Source organism: Theropithecus gelada, chromosome X (genome assembly GCF_003255815.1).
Source record: "Theropithecus gelada isolate Dixy chromosome X, Tgel_1.0, whole genome shotgun sequence".
In the NCBI taxonomy this organism is placed as follows: domain Eukaryota; kingdom Metazoa; phylum Chordata; class Mammalia; order Primates; family Cercopithecidae; genus Theropithecus; species Theropithecus gelada.
In genome coordinates, this window is record NC_037689.1 from 2,622,871 (window position 1) to 2,635,106 (window position 12,236).

Below are 12,236 nucleotides of genomic sequence, written 5' to 3' on the forward strand. Positions count from 1 at the left end.
ATCATTATATTAAGTGAAATGGGGCAGGCACAGAAAGACAAACATCACATGTTCTCACTTATTTGTGGAATCTAAAAATCAAAACAATTGAACTCATGGAGATAGAGAGTAGAAGGATGGTTACCAGAGACTGGGAAGGGTAATGGGTGGTGGGGGAGAGTGGGGATGGTTATCGGGTAAGAAAAAAGAATGAATAAGACCTATTATTTGATAGGACAGCAAGGTGACTATAGTCAATAATAATATAACTGTATAATTAAATTGTCTGTAACACAAAGGATAAATGCTTCAAATAATGGACACCCCATTGTACATGATGTGATTATTACACTTCGCATGTATCAAAACATCTCATATATCCCATAAATGTATACAACTACTAGGTACCCAGAAAGGTTTAAAAAAAATTTAAAAGACCCAGCAAACAAAAAATCTTACATTCAAAAAGATAAAAAGAGTTCCTAAAATTGTAAAATATGTACCTATTCTAGACTTGTATGTACATACTAACAATGCCTCAAGTGTACAAAGCAAAAATTGTCAAAAGTGTAATAATTTGACAAATCCATAAATACAGTGGGAGATTTTAACTCTCTCGGTAACTGATAGGTCCAGCAAACAAAAAACTTAGGAATAGAGAAGATTTAAACAACACAATTAAATTTAATGAACAGAACACTACATGCAAAAATCAGATACACAGTCTTTCCAGGCACACATAAAACATTAGTTGATCATGTTCTCTGGGACATAAAGCAAGTTTCAACAAACATTAAATAATCATTATCACATAAGCAATATTGTCTCTTAAATGGAAAATAACAAAACGTTAAGCTAAAACACAGCTATATACAATGACTTAGTTTCTAAATACTGTCTCCAGAAAGAAATGATTAATGGGGTAGGAAGTAAAACACAAGCCTGAAAGTAAGGAAGTAAAAAAATTTTAAAGTAAGTAAAATGTGTGTTTAAGAATGATGAGACATGTCAAAAGACAGGTGAGCCAACTTAAATGGGCAGCCAGTCACTAAATCTGAGACAATTTGGGTATTAAAATAAATAATAACAACAGGGTATTTTAAAAATAAAGTAAAAATCTATGTGTCCAAAGTAATTAATAAACAAATACATGGAGAAAAAGCTCTACATTGATGTAGAATATAAACTAATAAATGTAATAAAAATGATGGAATTTGAAAATCACCATTTTGCATTCATCATAGCAATATCTGATTCAGTCAAGAATTATCAATGGATTTGAAAACTAGTGGATGATAGTTAATGAGGAACAGGATATTTACACAGTCTCAAAGTATCCCCAGCAAAATCATTAATTATAAAGAGGAAAATTGTAACTGTAAAGTGGATTAATCTAGCAACTATTCACAATGTTAACCAAGTAATCAAAGTTAACTTTACTACTAGAGGGTCAAACCAGCATCATGTGCCACCAATATGATGCCCTGAGAACAACATTTCACTTCTGTGGTGCTTTTGCTAATATGCGTACTCTAAATAATGGGGAAATGGCAAACAAATTTAAATTAAAGGACAATCTATGAAATAAGTGTCCTATATTTACACAAGAGCCAATTGCCAATGTGTGATATTGTGATATATATATTGAAATTGTCCATGGTTCCTGGCTCATAACTCCCAAATCTCTTGTTATTTCTTAGGCGACTAAAATAATAAGCACATCTTTTGTTAAAGTATTTGGTCTTTTGTCTTTGGTTCCTGAAGCAGCTTTGAAACAGCTTCAGAGAAATAAAAGTGAGAGACAGTCTATATATATATATATATATATATATATGTATGTATATATATGTATAATGTTGGGGCACTTTAGGATTCAGAAAACAGAATCTCTTTCTCCTGCCCTCCTTTTACCTGCTTTTTTTTCTCCCAAAGGCAAGCCATAGAAACTAAAAATACACTCTAATCTTCACCCGGCTTTCTTTCTTGGAGCTGGATGTAAAGAAATTCTCTGACCTATCTAGTTTGACTGTGGGTCATAAGACCCCCATTTCAGAAAGAGTCCTGCCCCATACCCAGGAGGAAGGAATGCTGCACAAAGAAGCCAAGAAGAATCTGAACAGGCAAGCCTTGCTGGGTTTCTCCACCAAGTCTATTGGTATTAGATCATACCCTTTAGTCCAGTCACATTTCTACATGGCTGTTCATGTTTCATTAGTGCCTATCGAATGAAGTCTTCATAAAAAGCACAAGAGGACAAAGTACAACTGAATTTGTGGAGGATTGTAGAAAGGTGAAAAATAACTCATCCATATGCCAGGAGGGTGGCACACCCCAACTCCACAGGAATGGAAGCTCCTGTACTCAGTACCCTTCCAGACCTCACTCTATGTATCTCTTCATCTGGCTGTTTATATGTAGCCTTTAAAATACCCTTTATGAATAAAGGGGTAAATGTAAGTAAGTGTTTCCCTGAGTTCTGTGTGTTTTTCTAGCAAATTATTTGAGCCTAAAGAGAGGGGTTGCGGGAACCCTAACTTGAAGCAGGTCAGTTAAAAGGTCCAGAGGCCCAGATTTGAAACTGATGTCTAAAGTTGAGGCAGTCTCGTGGGACTAAGCCCTCAGTCTGTGGGATCTGATACTTTCTGCAGGAAGATAGCTTCAGAATTGAATTGGATTGGAGAACACTCAGCTGGTGTCCACTACAGAATTGTTTACTTGCTTGTTGGTGAGAAGAAATCCCAATACATTTGGTCACAAGTTTTCTGTGTTGGTTGTTGTGGTACAAGAGCCAAAGAAAAACTGTTTTTTTCCACACAATCAGCGTCAGAAGTGGGGTTGTGAGAATATAATGACAGAAGCTGAGTTTGTTTTTCTACACACATAAAAGACAAAGAAAGGTCAAGGAATTGTTCCATATTAAAAACTGGAGAGACATGACAAGTAAATGCAACGCATCATCTTGGATTAGCACTTTGACCAAGGAAAGAAAATAACCATAAAAGACATTATTGGGACAACTGATAACATTGGAATATGGCGTAGATTATAATATTGAAACAATGTCAAATTTCTTGATTGTGACACATTTACTGAGGATGTATAAGAGGGAATCATCACTCTGAGGAAATACATACTGACATATTAAGAGGTAAAGGAGAATGATATTTGCAAATTACTATCAAATAGGAGAAGGAGAAGGAGAGGAAGAGAAAAACAGAATGATAAGGCAAACGTGATAAAATGTTAATTGGTGAATTTGGGTAAAGGGCACTTTGGGAGTTCTTTGTAATATTCCCAGTTTTTCAAGTGTGAAATTAAATAAAAATAAAAAATTTAAAAACATGAATACAAAATTCAATAATAACTACATCAATATCAATAACCACACTTTTTCTATGTATTTAATGAAAGAAAATGTTTTCTATTGCCAAATTCTGTTGGGATGAGCAGCCAATGTATAATTTTTGTATCTTGTTATAAGAAGGATTAAAAAAAATTAAAGCAAGTCAAAATGGCTGGCAAGCAGGCCATTTCAGCATCAGGCAAGTGGCTGGATCGTATTAAAAAATGGTATTACAATGCTGCAGGATTCAATAAACTGAGGTTAATGCGAGATGATACAATATATGAGGATGAAGACATAAAACAAGCCATAAGAAGGCTTCCTGAGAACCTTTATAATGACAAGATGTTTCACATTAAGAGGGCACTGGACCTGACCATGAAGCATCAGATCTTGCCTAAAGAGCAGTGGACCAAATATGAAGAGGAAAATTTCTACCTTGAACTGTATCTGAAAGAGGTTATTCGGGAAAGAAAAGAAAGAGAAGAATGGGCAAAGAAGTAATCAAGTAGTTGAAGTCTGTGGATGCAGCTGTTATGAAGATGGTCAAACCTGAAACAAACAATGTTAAGAATTATTTGGTCTGCAGATGTTTTACTTTAAATAAATGTCTATTGTAATGGCTGGAGTTTTTGAATTCCAAACCTTATACTGAATAACTACTGAATCCATTTACTGTTAAATTTGTTTTCCAAACTTTCAAGATATTTTCAGTCGTGTTTAAGTGCTTTCTGGAGCTCAGAGGCCACTTTATCAGTTTTCCTCACTGGTTAGATAGCCTATCAGTTTATGGAAGGATATAACTTCAGTAAGTTACATCCTTATGGAAGCTACTAAATAAAAGAAGGGGGTATGCATCCCCTAGTTTGCCAGGATTCAGAAACAGCCTCTTCACTGCTATCTGAATAGATTTGATTTTGCATCCTATCATTTAAAAAGAAATTATGTATGCACCCCAACATAGGTATACTTAAGTAATATATATACTCCTGTGCTAACATGTAGACTAGAAAATAAAAAGTAGACACTAGAAAAATAAAAGTACAAAGACAAATCATACTTGTCCCCATATCCCAGTGACTTTTCCACTTTGGAAATGATTGTTATAAAGTTTAAGGGTTGGATACTAATCAGTTAAAAGTTTTAAGATTGTAAGGTAATTTTTAAAAATATAAATTAGAATCACTGGCCAGGTGCGGTGGCTCATGCCTGTGGTCCCAGCGCTGTAGAAGGCTGAGGCGGGTGGATCTCCTGAGGTCAGGAATTCGAGACCACCCTGGCCAACATGGTGAAACCCCATCTCTACGAGGGATGCGGAAAATTGGCCGGGCGTGGTGGCGGGCGCCTGTGGTCCCAGCTGCTCGGGAGACTGGGACAGGAGAACTGCTTGTCCACGGGGGTGGAGGTTGCAGTGGGCCTAGATCGCGCCACTGCACTTCAGCCTGAGCGACAGTGGCTCCATCTCAAAAAAAAAAGAAAAAATTAGAATTATTCAATGTTGTCATCATTTCCACTCCTAAATTCTGAAATGCTTTCTTTGGTGGAGGTGAGAGTCTGGAGCCACAGCTAGTAGAGAAGGAACAGTAGGACCTGCAGCCTCCCTGGTTTTCCAGGACAAGTCATTGCTGTGTGCGGCAGGAATGCTTTACACCTCAAATAACAAAACGGTGTGAAAAACAAATTTGAGTTACATTTAAAATTTGTAAAGCAATGAGAAATGTGTGTATCATAAAGAGCATCTTTAAATTTTTGCTAAAATATTAAGCCTCTTAAGTTCCCTAAGAATCCCACCCTCCCCCTTTTTTTTTTTTTTGCTAGTCAGATTATTTTTCCAAACCTATCTTGAAATCATGTCAATTTTCTTCTGTCTGGTTCAAGATGACTAGATCACTTGATAATGGTTTTGCTCAGGTCACACTGTGACAAGGTTTTAGTGTAGTCCTACTTTGCAGAAGGAGGCAGAGAAGATGGACTGTCTAGAATCCCCTTTAAAAGCATTTGTCTATTCAGAAAATTTTCCTGAGTAGATCTCTCCAAAGGTTCTTTTAATTGTGATTTCAAGATCACTTTTGCAGGACTCTGGTTTATTTGTTCAGACATGTACTGTGCACAATTACAAGGAGACTAGAACTGAGGCATCTCAAAAAGCACTGTCAAGGTGTGTAGGGAGCTGGGTGGGTGGAGGGAGGCTGGGTTCTGACCCTAGAAACCATGCTTACGAATGCGATTAATGTTTAAAGCAAGTCTAAGGGCACTGCTGAAGGACAGGGGAACAAATAGAATGGACTAAGATTAAGGTATAACGGAACCCCCAGGCTATCTACCTGCTCAAGGTAAAAAGTGTGGTATTATGTAGGGCAACCTCTGATTTTGTGAAAGTTCTTCCTAAAGCCAAAGTGAATGCCTATTCTATGTCTCCAGATTACTTCACTCGTCTAAATGAGAACAAGTGTGCAAAAGTTCTTTGAACACTAAATCAATGTTTTGTATTGATTATAAATTACGGTTATCGTCCTGCTTGTTATGAAGACTAAGAAAGTAGATCTAGTATTTCGCTCACATAGGTGAATGGGTGAGAATTTGTTAATCCATCAGTGAAGTCCTTTCATTTGAAAGAGAGGGCCTTTCTATTATCAAAAGCTGTCCTGTGTGAAAAATCACCATGAGAGTGCCTGAAACACACAGGCTTGTCGTCCTGTAGACAGAATGGTAGAGTGATTCAGAGCTAATTCTGGGTTAGATTGTACAGGTCTGAATCTATTTGCTAACTGTGTAGTGCTTTAGGAATACAATTTAACCTCTCTGTGCTTCTGTTTCTTTGGCCCTAAGATAGAGCTAATGATAGAAACCTACTTTACACAGTTGTGAAAATTAACTGACTACATGTCAAGCACTAACAGTCTCTGGCACATAGTATGCATAATGTAAATTATGTGATGAGAAGCGAGAAAGAATAACTTGGGAAAATGCTGAATATCATCAAAGTTGAATAGCTAACCAGTAGCTAAGGTTCAAGGTCCCCTCTCTTCTTCCTTCTATGTGGCACTCTTGTTTCTGGTCCGTCTACTCCCCTTGGGTGTCACCTGCTTGAGTGAGTACCTGCTGGAGATGAGAAGAGTGGAACTGGATCTGCATGACAGCTTTGATTAGGATGGAGCTAAGACTTGGCTATCTCCCTGTTTTGTGTTTTGGATAGGTGACATTTTAAAACTGCCAACATTAAAATCTTGCTAATTTGCTTTGTACAGTTTAAAATGTTTGATATCTTTTATTGTTTAAAGTTTGAGATTGGTTTTGAATGTATGGTTTTCCTAAATCTTGAAGAAGGATATGTTTGTACTCTGAAGTGGTCTATGTTCTGTTTTTCTATTTTACTATACTTTGCGAAAAACAGATGGCTGGCTTACGTTCACTGTTTTAGTGCACTACCTAGCATCACTCAGCTTTCCTGTTGTCAAGGTGTAGGAAGCAGCATAAGGGATGTTGGGACTTCAGACCCCCAATTGCCAACTCTGGTCCTAGTTCCAGATTGCATGGAAATATTTGGTAACATTCCTGCACTGAGCTATCATGGTCTGAATATTTATGTGATGCTCTACAAGTGGTACCAAAAGGTTAGTGATGGAATTTTCACTAATGGGACCTTTTCCTGTTTTTAAATTCTAGAATCTTAATACATCCAAAGTGTACATTTTGGTAATTATTTCATTTAGCTGTTTACTTTAAGGACTCCCTTTTAAAGCATTAACTCTGCACTAATTTTGACTTATGAAAAGATTCAGCAGTAAGAATAAAAACTGGGCCAAAGCCCAAAGTAATGATCCTTCACAAATAGGATGGAGTTTTAAAAATATGGGCATCCTGTGTGTAGCTTTGAAAATAACCAAAGTACTTGGAATTAAAAAGTTGGGTGAACATAAAAATTGGCATAACCAAATCCTTGACAGACTGATGGATGAAAAGCAGATGGGTTTACACTGTGTGGGAGGAGGCATGGATTTTAGGAAGGACAGCATCAGAGAGGGATGGTTAGAAAGTGAACAAGACACATTGCTCCTTGGAAAACAAGGACAGTCCCTTTAAGGCATGAAATTCTGCCACTAGGTGGCGATGCCCTATAACTTTACAACTTAGGATACATCACACCAGCACTATGGAAGATTTCTCCATTTAGCACCCCAATAACTCTCTCTCCTCCTTCATTTTTCAGGATGACAACACCTTAGAGGTTTATGGCCATTAGGAGACCTTACTACTAAGCTGTATACTGATGTAATGAAATCTAATATATGTTGTGCAATTAATTATGAGTTATTTAGTTTCAGGATTTTATTACTTCAATCAGTTATGACCATATTTCCTTTTATATGATTGCTCACTCTTTAAACATACCAGATGACTATATAAGGAGCACATAATAAAATCTATAGATATCAAAAAAATTAAAGCAGAAAAAAAGATAAAATTAAACTAGAATGGGAGTAATGATTTCATAATACAATTTTTAAAAAAGGAATCCCATATGATTACAAATTGAAAAAAAAACTCATGGGTCAAAAAAATTATAAGAGAAATTTAAAAATAATAAATGTTGAATGATAAAAATACTATATATAAAAGCCTGTGAAATATTTCTAAAGTGGTAGAAGAAAATTTATAGTTCTAAATTCTTATTTTACAGAAGAACATTGAAAATTAAGAAGCTAAAGATCCAACTCAATAAATTAGAAAAAGAACAACAAAAGCAAAGTAGAAGAAATTTCAATAGAAAAATAAAAGTCAAAATGATTAAAATAGGAAACAAAATATCCAATGATGAGGCTTGATGAAAGCAAAAGCAAGAAATACATTAGAAAATTGATTACTGTAATTTACCTCATGGTCACAGTGTGATATTAATGGTGAAAAAAAGGATATGAACATGGCAGTACATATAGACGGGAAAAAACTTCATAATATTTGTAATAAAACCTCTCAGCAAACTAGGAATATAACAAAAGTTCTTAACTTGAGAAAGACAATCTACTAAAAGAGGTGAAACTTTTGTAGAATTTAGGAACAAAATAAGGAAATCCTCTACCAATGATATTGTTCCTCTTTGTACCGAAGATCCTAGCTAGCACAGTAATACAAGCTAAAGAAATATTGGAAAGAAACTGTCATGATTCAAAACATAATTAATTAACAGATAATCCAAGAAAATCTATAAATTATTAGAATAAATAGAATTTAAGAAGGTTACAGCATATAAAATCAATATACAAAAATATTAATCATATTCCCATTTACTAGAAGCAATTAGAAGATATAGTTAAAAAGATGGCATATTTCACAGTAATAATAGAAACTATAAGGTAATTACAAGTGAATCTAACAAAGCATTTCTTCAGATTATACTATTATTATGAATATGTTTTCATATAATGTAGAATACAGTTTCAATTTTATCATTTGCTGCTATCTTTTTATGTTTTGTTTGGCTACTTTTAAATGTGTCAAAACCAACTATTTTTTTTCTCTTCCTCCTCCGAATAATTTTTGGTAAAGAGATTACCTTAAAAAGCACAACTTCCAGGTGCAGGACATCAGAAAAAGCAGGGTAGCATTGTAAATAGTCTTCATTATTTTCACCAGGTGAACTATTATATGAATGCACCAGGGAAATGGAGTCATACTGCAATCGTTCAAAGACTGAAAAATAATAAAAAATATTGTGACATCATTTTTTCTGTTTTTGTCCATCTCTTTGTCCTCTGGTCTCCTCAAATCATTATCCTTCCCCTACCTCAATTTCAATGACATATTCCTATAAAACAGTTGTATACATAGTATTAGAAAGGATGTATTATATAGTAGTTTAGAGCATAAACTCTGGAATCAAATGTTCTGGGTTCAAAGCTCAGCTCAGCCACTTTGTGCTGTGTAACTTGTGGCAAGTCATATGACTTCCCTTGGCCTATACAAACTTCTCTAGTAGAGTTGTGATTAAATAAATGATAACACGCAAAGCCCTTTAGAAAATTGGCACATAAATCTTTAGTAAATATTGGCTATTATTACAATTTTCAGTGATTTGAATCACTTGGAGGGGAAATTACGTAGTTCTTGCACTTATTGTTTTGTGCTTTTCTTTTCTTTTTTTTTCTTTATATTTTTAAAAATTGTTTATTTATTTATTTTTTGCACAGAGTCCTGCTCTGTCACCGAGGCTGGAGTGAAGTGGCACGATCTCGGCTCACTGCAACCTCCACCTCCTGGGTTCAAGCGATTCTCCTGCCTCAGCATGCCGAGTAGCTGAGATTACAGGCACACACCACCATGCCCGGCTAATTTTTTTTTTTTTTTTTACTTTTAGTAGAGACGGGTTTCGCCATATTGGCCAGGCTGGTCTCGAACTCCTGACCTCAAGTGATCTGCCCATCTCGGCGTCACAAAGTGCTGGGATTACAGGCGTGAGCCACTGCGCCGGGGGTTGCTCTTTTGTTTTCTATCTGCGCAATATTATCCCTACACCCTGCAACCCTCCGCTCCACCACCCCTTTGAATAGAGTTTGTAAACATGTGAGCAGTAAAGCTGTGTGGAATGACAGGGAGATGCTTTCAAGTAAAATAGAGCTCTATTTTTTTTTTTCTATGCATTACCAACGAACCCAATGTCTAAAACTTCTTTGGTCACCAATGCTGTCCCATCATTCATTGATTTATTTATTGAAATATCTGTTTCACTCCTACTATGTACTAGGCCTTGGCCATCCATCCCCTATAGCTCTCAGAATAATTCCTACCCATTGCAAGGGCTTCATAAAGGTTTACTGCACGAATGAAAAAAAGATGCTTCTCTCCTTTGAATTAAAAGGATCTATAAAACTTGGGTCAGATTCAGTTTTATATTTTGCATTCTATAAAGTTCATCTAAATATCAGAGATTCCTTTTCTGATAGTAAGAATAGGAATCTTAAAATACAAATAGTATCGCCTGATGGATATTGGAATGAAGTATACGCTCAGCATAACATTTAAGGCCCTGAAGCACTTTATCTTCACCTCCTAAGTCCTTCTTGTAGATTCAAAATTATAGCCAAGCTGTTTCCAGAAGAACTCTGCCTTTTCTCTGGAAACCCTCAGACTGAAAAGCATTCCCTGCTCCTCCACATGGCAGATGTCACTCAACCTTTAAGGTCCACCCAAAGTTCCTCCTTCCTTTTTTTTTTTTTTTTTTGAGACGTAGTTTTTTGCTATTGTCTCCCAGGCTGGAGAGCAATGGCGTGATCTCGGCTCACTGCAACCACTGCCTTCCAGGTTCAAGCGACTGTCCTGCCTTGGCCTCCAGAGCTGCTGAGATTACAGGTGTCCACCATCACGCCTGGCTAATTTTTCTAACTTTAGTAGAGACGAGGTTTCACCGTGTTGGCCAGGCTGGTCTCGAACTCCTGACCTAATCTGCTCGCCTCGGCATCCCAAAATGCTAGGATTATAGGCGTGAGCCACCGCGTCTGCCCCACCCCCTCCTTTTTGATAGCTCATGATTACTACCAGGCAGTGACTTGTCCATCCTCCACCCTTCCTGAATACCTTGAACAAGCAAACATTATGGCACTTGGATTTGACTATCACATTGTTGCTTTAAAAAAAAAAATTATTCAACTCTCCTGCCTTACACAGAGAAAGACATACACTTCGGAAGGCTGGCCTTCAATAGATGCTTGTTATTGGTCTTGAACCAGGCATCGTTTTTTTAAATAAAAAATTTCTCCAAGGCACGCAAAAGTAGAGAGAATAATACAATAAATCCCCACATATACATCATCCAGCTTTAAATTATCAACTCATGAACATTTTTATTACACCTTCCCTCCCCCTTGGCACCAATGACTTACTTTCAAGCAAATCAGAACATTCAAGTCTATTTCTTAGAAAATGTAACTACAAGTATTTCATCTAAAATATTAAAAATAATTATTTAATGTCATTAAATATCCATCATTTCACTCAAGCGTATTTTGTGAAAGAGCTGCTTAATCCCTGCATGTTCTTCTATTTTGAAATCATGGAAAAAACAGGGAAAAGGGGAAGGATATCTGTGAGAATGCACAAATAAGTTTCAAAGAGCCTAGACGACCTAGATGAGAAAGAATCTGACCTGGTTTACGGTGGGAGAAATTTATTTCTCTACTTCTCCGGAGGAGGAGGGTGCGACTTCAGGCCGGCTGATGCAGGAGGAGGTGCGGAGGGTAGAGTGGTACTACCTCCGTTGGGAGTTCCTTCCGGATAATCCCAACGCGGAGCGAGGAGGCAGCGCTTTTTTGGAGGCTTGGCTTCCCGTGCGTTTCCAGGTGGGAGAGTGGATCTCCCGGAGGCACAAGGTTGGTCTCCCATAAGGATGATAGAAACGGGGCCTCAGTTTTCTCCGGTGGGCCCTGGCAAAGCCAAGAGACCTGAGATGGCGGCGGGTCCCCTCCAGGCACGGAGCTGGCTTCCTCCTGTTTCGCTCTTACCGTATTTCCTGTATCCTGAGACGTACATCCCTTCTCCGCCTCCACCCCTCCTCCCTACCCCATTCTATTTTAACGTTTCTATTAGGATGGGTGTTAAAAACCGATGTTATTATTTAACATAGTGTTTTTCCATCGCGCCCCACCCCCACCAAATGTAAATAAATTTATTGAGAATTTCATATAATTTATGCAATTTTAAGATGAGAAGAAATTCAAGTTTACCTTTAAGTAGTAAACTCTGAATGGCTTATATGAGTGGGAGGGATGCAGGGGTGGGCGGTAACCAAAGAAATTATTGAAGAGCTTTACAAGCCAGCTGCAGATGCACATCACAGAGCTATGAAAATAGCTACAAATATTTAAAAAGAAATATGCAAACATGTAAGTTGACTAAAGTGCAGAATAGCACACTAGCACTA

At 37.0% G+C, this 12,236-nt stretch overlaps 1 protein-coding gene and 1 pseudogene across 3 annotated transcripts in view; one reads left to right on the plus strand and one right to left on the minus strand.

The window, feature by feature from the left end:
- The window catches only part of NBDY (negative regulator of P-body association), a 79,055-nt gene extending 67,276 nt beyond the window's left edge, over positions 1–11,779 (minus strand). The window contains exons 1-2 of one of the 2 annotated variants that reach the window (XR_003117585.1): positions 11,463–11,779; positions 8,877–9,013 (exon numbers count right to left, since the gene is read on the minus strand). Coding sequence is in view for 1 of the 2 variants with exons in the window: in XM_025373177.1 (XP_025228962.1) it covers positions 11,492–11,698 (207 nt within the window). In the remaining variant the exon portion in view is untranslated. The remainder of the gene's footprint in view (positions 1–8,876; positions 9,014–11,462) is intronic. The other variant, XM_025373177.1, reaches the window with a different exon arrangement.
- Positions 3,466–3,950, plus strand: LOC112616178 (annotated as a pseudogene). The gene has a single exon (XR_003117584.1). The product of XR_003117584.1 is annotated as a cytochrome b-c1 complex subunit 7 pseudogene (transcript).
- Positions 11,780–12,236: the final 457 nt, after the last annotated feature.